At 36.6% G+C, this 21,112-nt stretch overlaps 1 protein-coding gene across 2 annotated transcripts in view; it reads right to left on the bottom strand.

Annotated features, from left to right (window-relative positions):
• The window catches only part of ZC2HC1A (zinc finger C2HC-type containing 1A), a 153,287-nt gene that overhangs the window by 23,208 nt on the left and 108,967 nt on the right, over nt 1-21,112 (bottom strand). For both annotated transcript variants that reach the window (XM_069100158.1, XM_069100159.1), the window contains exons 8-10: nt 12,959-13,107; nt 10,323-10,422; nt 8,742-8,841 (exon numbers count right to left, since the gene is read on the bottom strand). In XM_069100158.1, coding sequence (XP_068956259.1) covers nt 8,742-8,841; nt 10,323-10,422; nt 12,959-13,107 — 349 coding nt within the window. The remainder of the gene's footprint in view (nt 1-8,741; nt 8,842-10,322; nt 10,423-12,958; nt 13,108-21,112) is intronic.

Genomic DNA, 21,112 nt, shown 5'->3' with positions numbered 1-21,112 from the left:
CTAAAAGCTCCTAAAGGAAACAGAAGTTTGGCTTCAATGGACAATATAAGGACCTGAGGGTAATGAAGGGTGACTTAACCCTTATCAAGATGGGGAGGGATGGAATTGTTACACAGAGGAGAAAGAAAAGGAAAAGGACAATTAGGGCTTAAAAGTAGATCTAAGGTCCTACCAAAACAGAGTTAGATTCTCTAAAGAGGAAGAAGCTTCTGGTCCTTGCAAGAATAACATGGTAGAGTCATCTATTATGTAAAAGATCTTTTAGTATAATATTAGTATACTGTGGTAATTCCTTCCTCAGTGAATGTGAAGTGGCTATTTTGTTGACCGAATAACAATAATGGGAGCTACTTTGCCTTCATGAGTCATGTATCCAACATATAACAGAACCTCTTAAGACATAAAAAAGGATAACAATTACAAACTTATGGAGATTGAAAGGGGCAAAAATGATACTTCCAGAATGAACCTAAAAAGTATTATCAATAATTATGAAGTCTTGTGCAATAAACTGAAGAAAATGGGGGTGGGGGTGCACAGGTATATTTCTCCTAACTTTTGCCCACTGAAGGCAAGGGATGCAGAAGAGAAAAATTAATTTAGGAAGTGTGAAGAAACCCAAGAAGCTGAATAGGGAAAATTAATGGCAAGTATCTGAGTAGCTGACCATTGTATTGATCAGAGTTACTAAGTTTTTTGAAGTTCACTATCTTTATAATATTGCTATATAAATTGTTATTGTATAACCTGTTTTACCAATTCAACTCACTTTAAAATGCATCAGTTCATACAAGTCTTCCCAGGTTTTACTGAAACTATCTCCTTTATCACATTTCTTACAGCATAATAATATGAGTGATGGTCAAAAGAGAGAGAAAAACAGAAATTATTTTGCCTGTATACTATGGAACACCTGGCCAGAAAAAGCAGAGAGATAAGAAGTTTGAGAAATAATATCATAACCCTGGAACAGAGGCATGATATAACAGTGGACCTTTCTGCAAAAAACAGAGCAGCTAATAAATACTCGACTACCTTAAGGACAATTTTATTATTCAGAAAGTGGAAGACCAACAAAGTGAATCTGTATTTCTCACTAAGAGGGAAGAAGTATTTGCCAGAGAGAAAATAACTGGAAAGTTAGCAGAAGACACAACTTCATCCTAAAAGGTTGTGATAAAGGAGAGGGTATCTGAGCAAAGTCTGACTTGTATCCTAGATTTTGGGAAAGCAAATTTCAAAAGATTCAAAGGAAAAATAGGTAAATGGGATAACTGGCAAAGGAGGCCAAGACTTTTTCTCTGTGACTCAGTTTCTTTATTAGTAAAATGGGGACAATAACAGCACTTGCCTCCCAGGATTTTTACCAGGATCAAATGAGACAGCACATGCAAAGAACCTTGTAAATCATAAAAGTCCTATTATAAATGCCTGTTATTAGTATTACTAATTTTAATTCATTTTATCTGCAAAGGAGAATGATCTTTACACTGAAAAGGACAAAAGAAAAATTACTAACAGGGAGCTGATGCCAAAGTAAGGAATAAGAAAGCATACAGTTGCCCTCAATAAATTTGAGTTAATTGGCCCAGATGAACATCTTTGGGATTAGAAAGAAATGGCAAATATGACTACTGAGGCTCTTGTCAGAGATACTAAAAGATAATGAAAAATAGATTTCTTGGATCACAAGACTGGAGAAATTCAAATGCTATTGTGAAGACTAGGGGAAGGAAAAAAGAGAACATGCAAACTATAGATCAGAGAGCTTGACTCCAATTCCTGGAAATATTCTAGAATAGATCATTAAAGAATTGGTTGGGAACATTGAGAAAAAGGAAGCAGTGGTTACAAAATGCCAATGTTGCTTCATCAAAAGCAGGTCTTGCAAAACATTTATACAGTAACACTGTAAAAACAATTTTGGAAGGTTTAAGAACTCTGATTAATGTAATGAACAACCATGATCCCAGAGGACTGATGCTACTCACCTCCTGATAGAGAGGTGATGGCTCAGGGTACATAAGACACATTTTTTAGACACAACCAGCATGGGAATTTGTTTTGACCATGCATATATTTATTAAGTTTCCTTTTTCTTTTTCCCTAGTGGGAGGGAAGGTGGAGAAAGGGTGAGAGAGAAAATCAATTTTTGTTCATTGAAAAAAAATCTAATTAAAAAAAAGACAGGTCATGCTGGATTTAACCTCATTTCCCTTTTTGAAAGGATTACTAAAACCAAAAAATAGGGAGAATACCAGGGATATAGTTTACTTAGATTTCAGCGGGGCTTTCACTAAAGTAGCTCATACTATTTTTACAGAGTAGGAGAGAATACAAGTTAATAACAATAGGAAGGAAACAAACATTTATTGAGCATGTATGTGACAGGCATTGTGCCAAGCACTTTGCAAATATCATGATATTTAATCCTCACAACAACCCCAGGAGAGTTTGCTATTATTAGTCGCTTTCTACAGTTGAGGAAACAGACAGACAGAGATAAAGTAACCTGCAGAGTCAACCCTACCAAGTGTCTGAAGCCAGCTATGATTACAGGCCCAGCATTCTAGTCACCTCAACATCTAGCTGCTGCTCGTTGAATGACTAGAGTCCAAGAACAATTGTTATTAGTTCAACACCAACATGACAAGGATTCTCCAAAAGAACACCCCAGAGATCTCTTCTTGGTCTCCCTCTAGAATTTGATGCTGCTGATCATCTACTGCTCCTAGATACTCTCTCCTCTAAGGTCTTCCTGAGACCCTTCTCTCCTGGTCCTCCTAGCTCTCTGGCCACCCCTTCTCAGTCCCTTTTTTTCTGGTTCTTCATCCACGTCATGCCCACCAATTGTAGATATCACCAAGGCTCTGTCTTTGGTCTTCTTTCCTTTTCCTGGGGTCACTGTACTTTCTTTAAAAAAACAAACAAACAAAAAACCTTTAATAACTGTATTTAAATCTAATTGGTTTCCTTGGTAATCCTATGTATTTTATTTTGTGCATTTAATAACATTATTCTGAGGAGTAGTCCATAAGACTTCTCTAGACAGCTAAGAGATCTCATCAGCTCTCGTGAAAATAATTCCCAGATCAGTATTTCCAATCCTCCTCATCTTTCAGCTTTAGTCCTGCATCACTTATTTGCATTTTTTACATTTCAAAGAGTCCCACAGTTATCTCAAACTCAGTATGTCCAAAATGTAACTCAATAATTATCTTTCCTCCCAAAACGTTCCTTTTTCTGGACTTTACTATTACTACTGAGGGTACACTATCTTCATAGTCACCCAGGTTTGCAATCTTGATGTCATATATTCTCACTCACAATATACATCCAATCCGTTACCAAATCTTTTCAGATCTACCTTCACAGCATGTATAAGTGCATACGTGCATGCAGGCATACGTGTGTGTGTATGTATGTCTATCTCCTCCCTTTTCTCTGAGATTCACTGCCGCACGGCATATCTTCATCACCTCTCACCTGGATTACCAAAATTGTTTTTCCTTCCCAATTCATTCTCCACTTAGCTATCTCAATAATTTTTCTAAAACGTAGTTCTGACCATGTAACCCCCAACCTTCCCCCTACTCAATAAGCTCCAATGGTTCATTACCTCCAGGATGAAGTATAAATTCCTTTGTTTGTCATTCAAAACTCTTAATAACCTGACCTCCCATTTTAGTCTCCTCCACTGAACTGCATATACCAATAACACTGAACACTAGCACTCCTCCAAGAATATATTCTCTCTCTTATCTCTGTGCTTTTGTAGTAGTTATCCATGTCTTAGAATATTCTATATTCTCACTTGGGCCTCTTGGCTTCTCTGACTTCTTCAAAACTCAGCTCAAATCCCATCTACTCCAAGAGGTCTTTCCTGGTTTCCCAGAGCTCCAAATGCTTTCCCCTCTCAGAACACCTTCCATCTATTCTGTATATATTTTGAATGCACTTGATTGTTTATATGTTGATTTCCCCCATTATAGTGTAAGCTCTTTGAAGGCAGAGACTTTATTTTGCCTTTCCTGGTACCCCTAATGCTCAGCACAGTACCTGGCACATAATAAACAATAAAGGCTTGTTGAGTTGACATGATAATATCTGAAGGGTTATCATAAAGGAAGATGGGCCCTAAGGGGACTAAAGAGCAGAACTAAGTATAATGTGGAAGGCATACGGACAAATTTATGCTTGATATCAAGGAAACCTTAATCAGAGTTGTCCAAAAAGTGGAGTAGATTGCCTTGAGAAGTGGTGCCTTCCCTCTCCTTGGAAGTCCTTGAGCAAAAGCTGGACAGTTGGGCTGGCTAGGTAGCACAGTGAATGGAGCACCAGCCCTGGAGTCAAGAGGACCTGAATTCTAATTTGGCCTCAGACACCTAACACTTACTAGCCAAGTCACTTAACCCCAATTTCCCTGCCTTCCCCTCTCCAAAAAAACAACAACAAAAAAGCTAAATGGTCTCTTGAAAGTTACATTATAAAGGTAATTCCTTGGTGTATGGATTGGGCTATAAAGCTGCTGAGTTACCTTCTTTCAAATTGTGATTCTGTGATTAATCAACAATCATTTATTAAGCATTTTCTATATAACAGGCACTGTGTTAGGTACCAGAGATGAAAGAAAAAAAATTCCCTTCATCAAAAAGCTTACATCCTATTGGTGAAAATAACACATGCATATGTATATAAATATAAAATACATTTCAGTGATAAACTAACACTGGGGGAAAGTTGGTGGTGGTCAGAATAGGTCTTGGGTAAAAGGTGACATCTGAACGAAACTTTGAAGGGATTTAGGGATCCTAAATGGCAAAAGGAAGGCAGGAGTGCATTTCAGGCATGGGAAACACCATACATATGGAAGGAGACAAGAGATGGAATATTGTTTACAAGAAACAGCAAAGAGTACTGCTTGGCTAGAACAGTGAGTGGATTAAGAGTAATGGGTAACAAACCTGAAAAGGGAGACTGAAGGCAGACTATGAAAGATTTGAATGCCAAATAAAAAAATATTCTATTTATTCTAAAGGCAAGAGGTAGTCACTGGCATTTCTATCAGCAGAGTTAACAAGTAAAGCTGTAGGAATATCACTTTAGGAGCTTCCAAGTCAATCTCAGTGGAAAGTTATCTTTACTGTACATTGGGCATTAGGGTTTCCTAGTCAGTTAAGTCCCTGAGTTTTTTAAAGTCTGACACAGAGGAGTTTAATTGCTCAAAAACTAGTAATGTACAAAATTGATTTTCCACATCTCTGAAAGTTAAAATGATAAACCCTAATTTTAGAATTTATTTTTATAAGAAAAAAAATCTAGTTTCCTTTGTGCTTCCACAACACCAAAAACTAACATAGTATTAAATATCTTATTCTACAGGACAACAAATGTTGAGAACTTATCTAAAATGCTACTTTATTATTCTATGAAGCTACTATACAAAAGATAACAATATAAAAAACATTACATCAGTCTATAATCCCTCCAAACAAGTGCATTATGTAGCTATTATATGACTAAAGTTTTTTCTAACGGTTACAAATGATATCCAACAGGAAAACTGGCTTTACTTAACAGAAATATGCTTTATAGCAGATTACATCTACTGTCCTTTTATTACTCAAGATTACAGACACTTACTAAAATCAGAAGAAATGACTCTGATATTAGGAGTATATCTAAGAGGGGCTAGCAAATTTTTTTAAAATAGATTGACAAAGTATTCAAGAAAATCTTTTGACAAAAAGGTGAAATATTTCTAAGAGAACGAGTTCTTAGTGGCTTTAATCAATCCATGGATATCAGAGAAATTAGCACCCTGTGAAAACAATTCACTCAATCTGTTTTGCTAAAGACCTTGAAAAATATTTTTCAGATTTATACACCAAGTAAATATAGCACATAACACTAAAGAGATGTGAAACAAGAAGTGAAAGGTGAAATTTGTTTCACCAAGAAAAGTATTTCTTGCTTTTGTGGCCCAGCTAGTGATGCAGTGGACAGAATGCTAGGCCTGAAATAAGGATGACCAAAATTCAAATATGACCTCAGGCATGTACTAGCTGTAAGACTCTGGGCAAGTCACTTCTGTCTGTTTTCTCAACTATAAAACTGTGACAGTAACAGCACCTATCTTGCAAGACTGTTTTAAGGATCAAAGAGAAAATAATAGTAAAGTGCTCAGCACAGTGCCTGGCACATAGTGTGCACTATATAAATAACCCCTTTCCCTTAACTCTGCAGTTAGTATAGCTGTATTCACTCTGGTTCTCTGAATCCTTATAGATTTGTATATGTCATCTTCACTTCTGGGACTCAGTTCACCAGCTGCTTAGAACATAACTACTATTTTCATTACCAAAAGTTAGTCCCTGGACACAAAGTTCCATTCCTGAACTTCCAGGTAAATGATTAAAAACCAAGGTCTTTGAGATTCACATTTCAGGTTAACTTAAAGAAGCCAAAGTGGTCCAGAAAGGTTTGTATTCATGACTCACATATATAGAAGCTGGGTAATGATGTGTGTTTCTATTTATAGAAAATGTAAATAAAAGATACAGAAACTTGTTTGTTCCTCTTTTATCATGCTAAAAATAAATGAGGATTTTTAATATTACTTTTTTTTTAAACAAAGTGTTCTATGCCAGCCTTTTGTTGAATAAGTATACCATAAGTAACTAAATTAAATGACAATTTTTCACAATAAATGACTAGAAGGTAACCTTTGATATTTGACTTTCTTATAGTTGCAGAAACTAAGTGATATATCATTCATTTTGTTTAAAAAAAGAAATATGATTCTTAGGATACAGTTATGCAAACCACATTACCCAATTCAAATTTTGGCAATATTTCTCTACATAAAACCATGGTTAAGCTGAGTTTATTTTAGAGCTCTACATTTCAACCTACTTTAAGGATCCCCTAGGATTAGAGATAATAATTTTCTGGAATCAGGAAAATATTTTCTACTGGTTTTCTCACTGTACTGTATTGCACAGGTCCTTCAAACACCAATGCAACTACACAACTATGGCTAATTTACATCCTCCAAGCATAATGATAAGTTTGTCAGCGGCAAGTACCACTTCAGTAATTCTCCAAAGACATCAAATTACTTGCAGCAGGATTGGCCACTAAAATAAACTCTATACATACCAGGCTTTAAAAGTTTGCATGTCACTGTCACCTACTTATATTTAAAAATTAGTTCCAAAGATATCCAGCTAATATTAAGTTTTAGTAACTTATCTCTATAAATATAAAGCTATAAATACAATAACTATTCAAATTTCCTACAGTTAATCCACAAATAATTGCAGCAATGGCTCTGGGGTGAAAACTATTTAGACCAGATCTGTAGTCCTTTTCCTAATAGTAGTTGACAACCTGGAACCCCAAATCAGTAAGAATTCTGATACTAGGTATATAACTGTGGCCTGTACCCAACTTATCAGTACAGAATAAAGCAACAGAAAATCTTACTTCATCTCAGTATATGTATAATTCACATGTAGTGATAATCAGTATTTGACAGTATGCCTATAAAATGTCATTTAAAATCTCTAGTGGCTCCATTTTTAAAATATTTGGTAGTGTAAATATTTAAATAGTCATAAATAACTCACACTCCAAAAGTTGTTTAAAGCTGGTTGTTTATTAGTATTCTGAATGCATTCCGTCCCCACCAAATAAATGTTATAAATGGTGTTTTGGTTCTCAGCCAAGTTATCATATGACATCGACATCATCATCATCATCATGATAATATATAATGTTTATATAGCACCTAATATATGGATAGTATCTCATCAATCCCTACAATCACCCTGGAAGATAAGTACTATTACTATCCCCATTTGATAGCTGAGAAAACTGTCAACAGAAATTAAGTGACTTGCCCAAGGATACACAGCAAGTAAGTGTCCGAGGCTAAATAACTCAGGTCTTTCTGACTCTAGGCCCAATTCTCTTATCCATTATGCTACCTACCTGCCCTGACAAAAGCTTATTAAATCTCTAATGAAGCTGAAATATAGTGTGAAAAGCACTATTTCATCTATACCTGAACATGCATTAGTTTACTTAATGAGAAAATACATTACAATATCTAATCACAGGCAACAAAATCAAAGGTAGGGAAGGTAAGAAATAGTCCACAGAGCACCAGTAACTTGCTGAGTAACTATATCTGTTTAAGAAATAGTAACTCTACATTTGAAGAAAAGGTACCTCTCTGGATCCATGAACTCCACAGGTGTCTCAGAGTAGGGTATGAAAGGCAATCCCCTTTTACTTATACTTTAAGAAAATTCAGAAATTTAGCTGACAAATTAACCAATGTCAGGTTCAAATGTGATAATGTATGTAAATGGCTTTGTAACCCTTAAAGAGCTACATCCATCATCATTTGTATAAATTATAGATAGAAAAACTCATTTGAAAGCACCATATGATAACCTCTTAATTTTTCAGCTGTGAAAAAGGCCACAAGAACAGGTCATATTTAAGTGTTCTAAACCCTTTTTGGGTAAAAACAAACAAACAAAAAACTATCAGCTTTCCTAAGCTTATAGTTATGGCTGAACTTTCCATGATTAAGAACCCACACCATTTTACCTAAAACTCAATGCCAATAAGGATTCTTATAAACTAAAATCCTATCTAAGCTCAAAAATTTAAACAAAACAATTTGAATGCAGCAGCAATAAATTGAATTAATCCAAATAGAAACTTACCCTGCATGTGGAGCTGCTGTCCCTTTATGAGAGGGAGATAAGTTCTGAACTTTACTTCCAAAAGAGCCACTGACAGAAGACCCTTTACTTGAAGGTGCAGCTTTCAAAAAAAGGAATGAATATTAGAATTTGGTAGCACTGTATAAGAGACTGTTTTGTATCTCTTGTGGTAATTATTTCTGAGGTAAGAATAAAGGACAACTGCAAATTATAGAAAAAATGAAAAACTACAAGAAATTCTCAGAAATCAATAGCCATTCCACAATCTCATGACAATTTTTGCTTGTTTCTTTATTTAATTAAAAAGACAGAAGGGCTCATAAATGCCAAGTATTGTACTATATAATTAAGCATTATCATATGATTACATAAGACAGTGAAAAAAGCCTTTCAAGGTAACCAAAAGTGCCTTACTCTCTGAAGTACAGCAGACCTTTACAGGTGGTATCACAACCAAAAGACCAGGAAACATTTGGGATTTTGTTGTTTTTGTTTTTCTGGACAAAAGGCAGCATTGATAACAATAGTAGTAAGAGATAAAAAGTATTATGATAGGGCTCTAAAATATGGAGTCACTGAGACTAAGTGGTCCAAATGAACATAAACATGTAAGCAATAACAGTCTGTACCTTTGCATCATCCTGACTCATTCTGACCTTGTATCAAACACATAAACTATCATGGTTCCTATCTGGATAAGATTTCAGGCTGACTATAGCAGCTGTGGTGCCAACATCTATTCCTAGGGTCCCCGATTACCAACTCAAACCCTCACCTAATTTCTGGTCTTAATTAAGAAACTCCCACTTGAATCTGGTATTGCCAAATGGTCCAGAAAATTTCCCCATCACTGGTGATTTTGATTAGGAATGTTACCTCTAGGAAGGCTTCCCCCCACAGCTGGCATTATCTATTCTCAACCAAGCTTATCTCCCCTGAATGTGCACCCCACAATTCCCCTCATCAAGATCTCTGCCAACATACATGTCTTCCACTCAGGTGACATTGGCTCAGTGACACTGGCTGTGTCAGTGTGTGTAGTCAAATCTGTAGCCAAAACTACCATGTAGTGTGTGTATGCTTTATTTGCCTGACTGCACAGGAATAAAGTTCATGTTTTTATCATTTTACCAATTTCCTATAAATCTTTTAACCTAGGTCTCTGCTCTAAGGTGAGCCAAGAAGCCAAATATAACAATTAGTAAGAAGCAGAAATAACTGTGGTTGGAAAACCTGAAAAATAACATTATTGAATGATATTTTACTTAACCACAGATACATTATTTTTATTCAAATCTTAGCAATTTTTCAAACATGTTTTGTTTATTTCACTTCACTGTATGTATAATTCACATGTAGAGATAATCCATAATCAACAGTATATCTATAAAATACCATTTAAAACCTCTAGTGGCTCCAATTTTAAATATTTGGCAGTACAAATATTTTAACTCACACTCCAAAAGTTGTTTGAAGCTGGTTGTTTGGTATTCTGAATGCATTTCCCCCCACACACTACCTTTGTGTCTTATTCTGATAACATATTTGGAAAATACTTGCAAAATTTATGGAACTTCATACCTACAACAGACTTGCTAACGCTACTTGGCTGTGGTAAACGTGAGGATGCTGAAGGCATTGTTCCTGGAGAATTTGTCTTTTTAAGGGCAGGAGGCTTGTACTAAAATAAGGAAAATAAAATAAATTAGAAACTTTTTGTGATAATCAGCACAAATTTTTCTTGGAAAAATGTTCTCTTTTAACTGCATGCTATTCTTTTAGATTTTATATGCAGTAACAAGAGTGGTAAATTACTTCAGAATCTAGATGTCAAATAATATAGACAGAATAGAAGCAAGCAGTAATAGAGCTTAATGTACTTTAAAAGCTAACATTCAACCTGTTTACCAGTGAACCATCATGATGACTTTTTATTAAGTAAATACCAAGCTTCCATAGATTATGGATCTCAGAATCCCAAACTTAATAATGAATAACCTTGCCCAAATATGCTGATTTTAGAGTTCCTATCAGTCTAGATATGTATGAATTCATAAGGCATAGAAGATAATTGATGTAACCCTATGGGTTTCTTTTTTAAAAAAGAGATCATATCACCACTATCCAATACTACATTAGAAACACTAGCTATAGCAATAAGATATGAAAAAGAAATTGAAGAAATAAAAATAGGCAATAAGGAAACAAAACTATCAGTCTTTGCAAATGATACGATGGCATCTTTAGAGAATCCTAAAGAATCAACTAAAAAACTAATTGAATAATGAACAACTTTAGAAAAGTTGCAGGATATAAAATGTATTCTAGTATAAGTAAACTTATAAATCTTCTCCCAAAAGGGCTTTGTGCAAATACTAACAGAAATAGACCCCATATTTTTTTTTTTGCTACTTCAACTGAAAACACATTCAAATGTGCCCCAGGATGCTTGGGTATATATTTCTAATACTGAAATTTGCTTGGATATTTCCCATCATCAATGAATGTGTCCTTGGAATAAATGTTTTTAGTAAAAAAAAAAAAACCCCACAAATATTCAATTTAAAAACTATTACAGGCAACAGATTTAAATAGGTTTCACACATAATATAACTGATAAAGATACATCCTAAAATTCAATATTTACATGAATTTTCATTAGTGATAATTTTATTGCAGTCTTCTCAGAGGGTCAAAGGATCTAGAGTGGGAGAAGACTTTAAAGGACATATAGTCCAATGGTCTCATGTCAACATATCAGGAAACTGAGACCCTGAGAGATCAAATGACAAGTCCAAGGTCACACACTTAGTGACACTGTGCCAAGATTCAAATCTAGGTCTTCTGACTCGAAATCCAGTGCTCTTTCAACTGTACAATACAGTTTCTGAACTAATTATTAAGGATATCCAAAGTCTCTTCCACCACTTCACCACTCACATGGAACAAAACCAATATCAAGAGCATATTCTCTGTAAGGTAGAACAGAATACATGGGGAAAGGACCGTAAGACCAAAGGACCATAGCTCTAGAATAGAAAGGGGCTGCCAGGTCATCCAGTCCAAACTGCTTATTTTATAAATGAGGCAAATAAGGCCAAGGTTAATTTGTTCAAGGTCACGTAAGTATTAAGTTTCAGAGGTATGGTTTGAACAAAATTCTTCAGCCTCAGAACTCTTTCTATTGTACCAAGTTGTCACCAAAGTTAAAAAAGAAGTAAGTAAAGAAAATTGGCAAGACAAGGAAGTGAAGGGAAAAGAAGTTGGGTGTGACTATTAAGTTGTTCAAAGAGGGGAAAAAGGAAGCAGGGTATGTGCTCAATTTAAGAGCTGAAAATAGGGAATGAAGTTGCAAATAAAGGTACAAAAAGGTAATAATAGCACATCTGGAGTACTATCTTCAATTCTGGGTACCACAATTTAAAAAGAACACAGGTAAACCAAAGATCCTCCAGAGGAGAGCAACCAGAAATATAAAAGACCAATAGAAAAAGTATTGATTTTTAGCCTGGAAACAATAAGGTTCAGAAGACACTTGATAGTGTGGAAGAGAGATCAGATGCAAGTAAAATGAATGGAAGCTGAAAAGAAGGAAGATTCAGGTTTTTTGTCAGGAAAAGTTTCTTACCCTTTAGAACTACCTCCAACTACAATGGGCTGCTCAGGAGAGAATGAGTTCCTCCTTACCACATGAGCCCTTGTTGGATGTGTTGTACTAAGAGAGTTTTTGAGGTACATGCTTACTCTACTACAGGCCCTTTCAACTTTAAAACTGTTCTCCTGTGAACATTTCACTTTATTTTTCTTCTAAATCTGTTTCTCTTCTTAATCATTTTTTTCCTAAAGACTCCTCAATACTAACACATTAAATATATGTAGAAAAGTTGGAAGGATCCTTAGAGATCATTAAATCCCAGGCCAATGCTACTTCTCCTAAATTACAATGCCAATCTTCTTAAATTAATTTAATTTCTAAATAGCAAGTAAAATGCATGAAAATATCCTCTGGATACTTTGAACTACTTTGAACTCTATGCAGTTTTTCCCATCCGTCCCCAGAAATGGTTTAATGGTTAAACCAACAAATTCCCTTAATAAAAGGATTTTTTCTATGAAGTGTGAATTCAGTCAGAGGGCTATACTTGAGGACCTAGAGTGCCACATGTGGCCTTGAGGCCACAGACTCCCCACTCTAGGTTTAGCCTATATCGTTTTACCTGTGTTCGAGAGGCTGACTTTCCTTTAGCATCAGTAGAAAATTTGCCTTTGTTACTAATACGAGCAGCTTGTTCCTTACAGAAATTAATATGTCTATCGGCTGCATTTTCATTGAATCTCCTCTGGCAATATGGACACTGAATGTAATCTAAAAGAGATATAAATACAAAAACAGATTAATTGCATGTGAATTTATTCTTAAATTACAGCAATTATATATACATATATTATATATAACATATACACATATCATGCATTCAAAACACATACTATAAATAAGAGGTGAGTAGGAAAATCTGCTAAGCTGTAAATTGCCAGCTTCTTCATCGTTTTATTTTTTAGTTGACAAACCAAAAGATAAGTTGTCACCAAAGTTAAAAAAAATTAAGTAAAGAAAATTGTCAAGACAAGGAAGGTAAGAGAAAAGAAGTTGGGTGTGACTAATGTAAGTTGTTCAAAGATGGGGAAAAAGGAAGTCTGTCCCCATTAAGGAAGATATTGGATCAGACAGCTGCTGAATTTTAGTTTTCCCCTACCTCGACCTCACCTCAGTTAAGAGGGAAAGGGGATTGAGAGGAATAAATGGAAGAGATGAAGAAGAATCCTGACAATACTATGGTATAGATAAGTAAAGAAATAACACTTTTTTCCTCTTTGTCTCACATTCTTTCACCAAAGATAAAAAAATCTGTGGAATGATTAAGCTGGAAAATATACTTGGTATATTCATTATATCAAAATTTTATATTTTAAAAATAAGGGCCTGAATACAGATATACTTGGTATATTCATTATATCAAAATTTTATATATTAAAAAAAAGGGCCTGAATACGGTACAGCTTAGTATTTCAACAGGAAAAAATTTTTTAAATAAAAATGGTTTTCTCAACTTATCACATGGTTTCTCTGTGCTGGGGCACCAAAACACATTAGAAAGGGTAAAATGTAGTTTCCTATTGACATAATACCATTAAAATATGTAACAACAAGATTCCACAGACACAACTGTAATAAAGAGCATGGTCCAATTTATGTCCAAAGGGAATAAAAAAGTTGTATTTCTAACAAATGAAAACAAAAAGTTACCTCAAGAAAAAATATATTATTAAGATTTACCTCAACAGGTCACCTGACTGGACTGGGACAGAAATTAACTGCCTCAAAATCTACAGGTGTGACCAGAGCAAGTTCCCTTGATAGTAGGGAATACCTCTTTTAGAGAGTCCAAATTCACATTCTCAAAGTATCCTTCCTCAGCAGAACAGGCCTAGAGTCCCTAATAATAAAAAGGTTGCCTCCAATATGCCTCAAAATGTGATAGTTCCTCCTATAAAACTGGTTCCCTACCTCTAGCATTGTAAGGGTGATAAACATATTAATAGCTTCCATGTAAAGACTTATAAAGTGCTTTGCATACATTATCTCATTTGATTTTCCTGGCACTCTCATTAAAATGGTGTAGCAGCAAGCACCCCAAGCGTCCTCAGGGTTTGCTGCCAACACAGGTTCTTAGATCTGCTTTGTTAAAGGAAAGCAACTCAAAATGGGTTAACAAGCTTACTTTAATCAGTCAAACATGTATCCTTTACCTCCTTCAAGGGAAAAAGGTCAACACCCTGAACTTCAAAGTATACAGGCAGAATTATCAAGACAGAAACAGATCAAGTAGACAGCTTTCCAAACTGTCCAACCATTACATCCATACCAAATCAACATCTGGGTTTCAACATCTGGGTTTTTCAAAGGGGGGGGGGCCCTCTGGACAAGGGCTTCTCAGAAACCAGATCAAATCACAGAACACTTCTCAAAGTGAGCCCCAAAACAAAGTTACACATCAGGGTTTATGTAGCCTTCTCCTGGCTCAGAGAATGTAACAACCTTATTGACTCACTGGCCAATCAAGAAGTATCTATTGAAAAACAAGCCTCTAACCCCAGGCTCCAGGTGCACTTTAGCCTAAGGGCAGGGAAGATCTTAAAAATTTACATTCCCATTACAAATGGCAGTATAAGTATTATTACTATTATCCAATCTTATAGAAGAGGAAGCAGATTCAAAGAACTTGCCTGAGGGTCACCTTTGCTAATCAATGCCTTAACCAAGGTCGACAATTCTAATCACTTCTAAAGCATCAGAGAAGCAGGAACTAACTTTGTGGAGATTCAAGAAAAAATGAACAAAACTAAAGTACTGAGCTGTACAAGTCCTGTAGCCATGCCAGCTAAGTGGCATTCTCAGAAGTACAAACAGCCCACGAGCAAATAAAATTCTTTTAAATAAACACAACATATCAACCTTACTTTTTCCCCCCTCATCCTATATTCTCTTATTCCTAATTCCCTGTCTCAGGGCTCAGGCTTTTGGAGGTCCTTTTGCTAGCGGCCTCCGTCTCAGTCCTCCTTATCTCTCACTAGCCTCCCCAGATAAACATATACTCTCAGTTGGCTTTTAACTAATCCCTGCCACCTGAACTGGCAACCCTACTCAGGATGTTTGGTCAGTAAAATTGCAGAACCACTCCCAATGACATAGGAAAAACCTGTTCACAACACCTACGGTACTGACTGATGAACTGTATAGAAAGAAGCATTCACCACCTCCTGGAAAAGTGCCACAGTATGAAGTATCTAACCAAAAAAACTGAACACTATGTTTCAGCTTCACTTGGAGTAACTCAAAATTAAAAATGACAGCCTATGTAGCCATTTTTTTATTAAAATTCAAAATGTCTTGATTTAACAACACTCAAGATTTTCCCCAGCATTCAGCTCACTGAAGAAATACTCCAGAAAACACAGGTATTACCTGAATATTTGTCAAAATCCAGTCCCACCTCTCTACCCATCAAGTAAAGGCTGAATTTATGACTTCCTAATTATCCAGACAGACACTTAATGAGTGACCACGAATGAAAGAAGCTCCTGAGGTAATTTGAAAAATCTTTCCAAAGTCTGGCTTATTCAGATCTTAAAAGGACCCTGAGCTAATTACTCTAGACCAGAAGTTAGAGCTAAGCTTAGAATAACAGTACTGATGGATCAAAAAAAGGGCTGTGGATTCTATCTTAAGACAAACTTACAGAAGGGGATGCTGCCACTTCTCTACTCTAATATGGTACATACAGCAAAATCCCTAAAGCAAAGTACTTTGTATTTGAGGATTTTTTTTTTTTTTGGCTTTTTGGAGGGGGGAAGGCAGGGCAACTGCAGTTAAGTGACTTGCCCAAGGTTACACAGCTAGTAAGTGTGTCAAGTGTCTTGAGGCCACATTTGAACTCAGGTTCTCTTGACTCCTGGGCCAGTGATCTATTCACTACACCACCTAGCTGCCTTAAGGATTGCTTAAGGGCAAAAGCTACATCTAGGTTTCATCTTCAAGAATGTTCATCCTAGGGGTGGCTAAGTGGCCCAGTGTATAGAGGACCAGCCCTGGGGTCAGGAAGACCTGAGTTCAAATTTGGCCACAGACACTTAACACAAAAACTAGCTGTGTGACCTTGGGCAAGTTACTTAACCCCAATTGCCCTCCAAAAAAAAGAAAAAAAATTTAAAAAGAAAGAAAGAATGCTCATCCTGAAAAAAAATGGCATTTTTTCCCTAACCTTTCAGATAAATAATTACTTTGATGCATAACTTCCTTATTTCCAAGTTCAGCCTTTAAAAGGTTTACAGAAGGTTGCTATTCTGTCATCTTGCTAATCACATGACTGTTTCATATGAATGACAACTACATGATCAATATTCTAATAAGATGAAAAAAATTCCAGTTGTCCTACATAAGATGGAGTTGAAGCATACGATAAGCCACCAGGAGACATAGATGACACTCTTACATATACCTAACATGAAGGCACTGAAATCATTATTGTGGTTTACTAGCTACCACTGCCATTTAACTGTACAGTTATTATAATGAACCAGTTTCCTGAAGACCCTATGAGCTTCCAGTAGAAGTTCACTACTGAGATGTTCAAAGAATTCATATGCCAGTCCCTTACACATTGTGGTATGCGCAGACTTCTCCAAAATAGCCACAGAGATAGTCTTTATTCCATCTACTGAGCTGTCCCCTGAAATCTGTTTAAAACATCAAGGAAAATAAAGTGTTCATAATCTAGACAAACCTTTCTTTTATTCTATTGAAAGCAACCTTGAATTATTCTCTTAAAAGAAGTCTAGCACTAAGTTAGTAAAAAACTAATTACTGTGACCTTGAACAACTCATCAGTAAGAAAACTCAATGAGCAATCTATTGGGTACTCAGCTTCTAAATCTACTATATCATAAAGTATTACAGGTTATTATGGGTCTGCTGCACAAGCCTAGCTCCAAGATACTGGGGAGGGGCAATCCCTTTCCCCTTAAGAATTTTAGCCTTGGGGGCAGAACCAAGATGGCAGAGTAAAAGCAGGTCCTTGGCTGAGCTCCTGCTCAAACCACTTCCAATACCTGTAAAATATGACTCTAAACAAATTTTTGAGCTACAGAACCCACAAAATAACAGAGAGAAGCAAATCTCCTGCTGAAGGCAGTCTGGCAGGCTGACAGGAAGGGTCTGTCACACCAGACTGGGAACCAAACTCAGTTTCTCATGAACCATGTGGGCCCATACCCGGGGCGGCCCTGACCGGTGGCACAGACCAGCCAGAGCAGACTTCAGGAGAGTTAATCACTGGCAGCTGTGGTGGTTTCCAGACTTCTCAAGTCATAAACTCCAAGGTCAATAGGGAATTCTGTTGGAGCTGTTTGGAGAAGAGTGCAATCTGGCCCCTGTCCCCTGGGATGAGAGATGGCAGAGGTGAGTGGCTGCCTGGGGCTGCCTCCTGAGCTCCTGGACTGCAGATTGTAGGGGACCAACCAACCATTCAGAGGGTAATCACTCTTGCTTTGATCTGCTTGGATCTGGGTTGCAGTCTTGGGTGGTGGCCTGGGATGTGTGGCCAGTGTGCCAGAGCTTATGGTGGCCCTCCTCAGACCTCAGACAACTGTGAAAAGCCCAGCAATTTGGGACACAGCTCTGTCCACTCTGGAAGCAGAGTTCTACTGTGGCAAAAAGCTCAAATGTCAAGTAATTGGCTGGCAAGATGAGCAAGCAGAGGAAGGACAATCAGACCACAGAATCCTTTTTTGGGGACAAAAAGATCTAAACATGGAACCAAAAGAAGTCAAAACTCCTGCATCAAAAACTTCCAAGAAATATATGAACTGGTTACAGGCCATGGAGAAATTCAAGAAGGATTCTGAAAATCAAGTAAGAAAAGTGGACGAAAAATTGGGAAGAGAAATGAGAATGATGCAATAAAATCATGAAAAGCAAGTCAACAGCCTGCTAAAGGGGACCCCAAAAAGTACTGAAGAAAATAACACCTAAAAAATAGATTAACTCAAATGGAAAAACAGATCCAAAAAGCCAACAAGGAGTGAATGCCTTAAAAAGTTGAAATGGCCAGATAGAAAAGGAATTTCAAAAACTCACTGAAGAGAATAATTTCTTCAAAATTAGATGATAGCAAATGGAAGCAAATGACTTTATGAGAAATCAAGATACTATAAAACAGATCCAAACAAATGAGAAAAATAGAAGGCAATGTGAAATATCTCATGGGAAAAACCACTGACCAGGAAAATAGATCCAGGAGAGATAATTTAAACATTATTGGACTAACTGAAAGCTATGATCAAAAAACAGCCTAAAAATCATCCTTCAAGAAATTCTCAAGGAAAATTGCCCTGATATTCTAGAACCAGAGGGCAAAATAGGAATTGAAAGAATTCACCTATCGCCTCTTAAAAGATCCCAAAAAGAAAACTCCTAGGAATATTATAGCCAAATTCCAGAGTTCCCAGGTCAAGGAGAAAATATAACAAGCTGTAAGGGAGAAACAATTTGAGTATTGTGGAAACACAATCAGGATAACACAAGATCTAGCAGCTTCAACATTAAGGGATCTAAGGGCTGAGAATATGATATTCTGGAGGTCAAACAAGCTAGGATTCAAACCAAAAATCACCTACCCAGAAAAACTGAGTATAATGCCACAGGGGAAAATGTGGTCATTCAATGAAATAGAGGACTTTCAAGTAATTTTGTTGAAAAAATAATCAAGAGAAGCATAAGAAGGTAAACAGGAAAAAGAAATCATAAGGAACTTATTAAAGTTGAACTATTTACATTCTTACATGGAAAAACAATAACTAACTCATGAGACTTTTCTCAGTATGAGGATAGCTGAAGGGAATATATATGTGTATATATGTATACATACATATATGTGTATGTATTGGAGTATATATGTGTGTATAAATACATGTGTAAGTGTGTGTATATGTGTGTATATGTATACATAGAGGGCACAGGATGAGTTGAAGAGGATGGAATAATATCTAAAAAATTAAATTAAGAGGTGAGAGAGGAATATAATGGGAGGAGAAAGGGAGAGATAGAATAGAGTAAATTATCTCATGTAAAAGAGGCAAGAGAAAACTGTTACAATGGAGGGGAAGAGCAGGAAGGTGAAAGGGAATAGGTCAACCTGATTCTCATAGAATTTGGCTTAAGGAGTGAGTGAATAACACACACACTCATTTGGGTATCTTACACTACAGGAAAGTAGGGAAGAAGGGGATAAGAGGGGGAATGGTAAAAGGGAGGGCAGATTGGAGGAGAGGGTAGTTAGTTAGAAGCAAACACTTTTGAAAAGGGACAGGGTCAAAGTAGAAAACAGAATAAGTGGGGGGCAGGATAGGATGGAGGGAGATAGAGTTAAGTCTTTCACAATATAACTACTAAAGAAACGTTTTGCATAACTACACATGTACAACCTACAATGAATTGCTTGTCTTCCCAGTGGGGGTGGGTAAGGAGGGAAGGGAAAGAATCTGGAAATCAAAGTTTTAAAAACTATTATGATAGACTGGACATGTGTCATGTGAGGGTGTTAAAGACCCTCTATGTGGTTAAATACTTTTCGCTGCGGGCTGCACAACACATATTGTCCCCACTACATCTTGTAACATACAGTCTACACATAGGCTGAAATACCCAGCAAGAAGTCTAATGGGATATGACAGGGGATCTGCTCTGTTAAGTTTGGATTCAGTCAAAGGGCTGTACTTAAAGATGTAGAGGGCCCCATGTGACCTCGAGGCCTCAGGTTCCCCACCCCTGGGCTATGACAACTTTAATACAGTAAAGCAATCTTAAGTGGCCTGGGGCTGCTTCATAAACCTGTTACGGTCAGGTCACCATTACAGGCTTGGTGGATAATAACAAAAATGGTGCATCTTCTACCTAACTTCCCTGCCCCCTCCGACTCCCACAACTATTACAGTGACAGTATGCTTGTTCATCTTGGAAAGATTTCAATTTCATACCTTCCACTCGCTTTATTTCTGACCAAAGTCCACCATTCATTTCAAACTTCTGAACAACCCTTTCTCCCCACTCTCTTACCTATCCTTAGCAAGTCAAACTATAACTTTCTACAACCTACCATTCTCAAACTGAAGGTCAGACTGGGTAAATCAATTTTACACTAACACCAGATTGCCTACCATCAAAGATAACTGGTCTACCTTTTCCTACTGCTGATTTGTATTTTAGTAAGTAAACACATGATTCCTTTCAAAAATATATAATGCATCTCAAATTACAGAGTCCTCCTTAATTCGTAGCATCTATGGTCCTTCATACCATTGTCCTTGTACCCAAACAGTACCTGAAGAAGCTAAGACTTTTAAGAAGACTGCTAAGCCTAAATCATAATAATACTAACGTTTTTATAGCATATTAATGCTATATAATGCATAAATCATCTCCTGTGAGCTCCACAACATCCTTGTGAAGTAACTACTTCAAATATCATCCCCACATTATAGATGAGGAAACTGAGGTCCAAAGAGCTTAAGTGAATTCCCAAGATAACAAACCTAATTTCAGAGGTAGAATTCAGAGCCCAGTGTATCCTGGCTCCAAATCCAATACTCTTTCCATAGCATATTACCTTGCAGGCTACTGACCACAATCATCATCTCTCTGCAAACTGCTGTAGGTCAGAGATTGAGGTATGGCTACCAACTTTCACGATAGATAACACTACTGGAAACTGAAACAAAGAAATAAATAAACTCTGGTAACAGCATAAGTAGTGAGC

This window comes from Petaurus breviceps, unplaced genomic scaffold (assembly GCF_028583685.1).
Source record: "Petaurus breviceps papuanus isolate PSGF00001 unplaced genomic scaffold, PetGlider_PUasm1.0 38, whole genome shotgun sequence".
Classification (NCBI taxonomy): Eukaryota; Metazoa; Chordata; class Mammalia; order Diprotodontia; family Petauridae; genus Petaurus; species Petaurus breviceps.
This window is presented reverse-complemented; position numbering and strand designations above follow the sequence as displayed.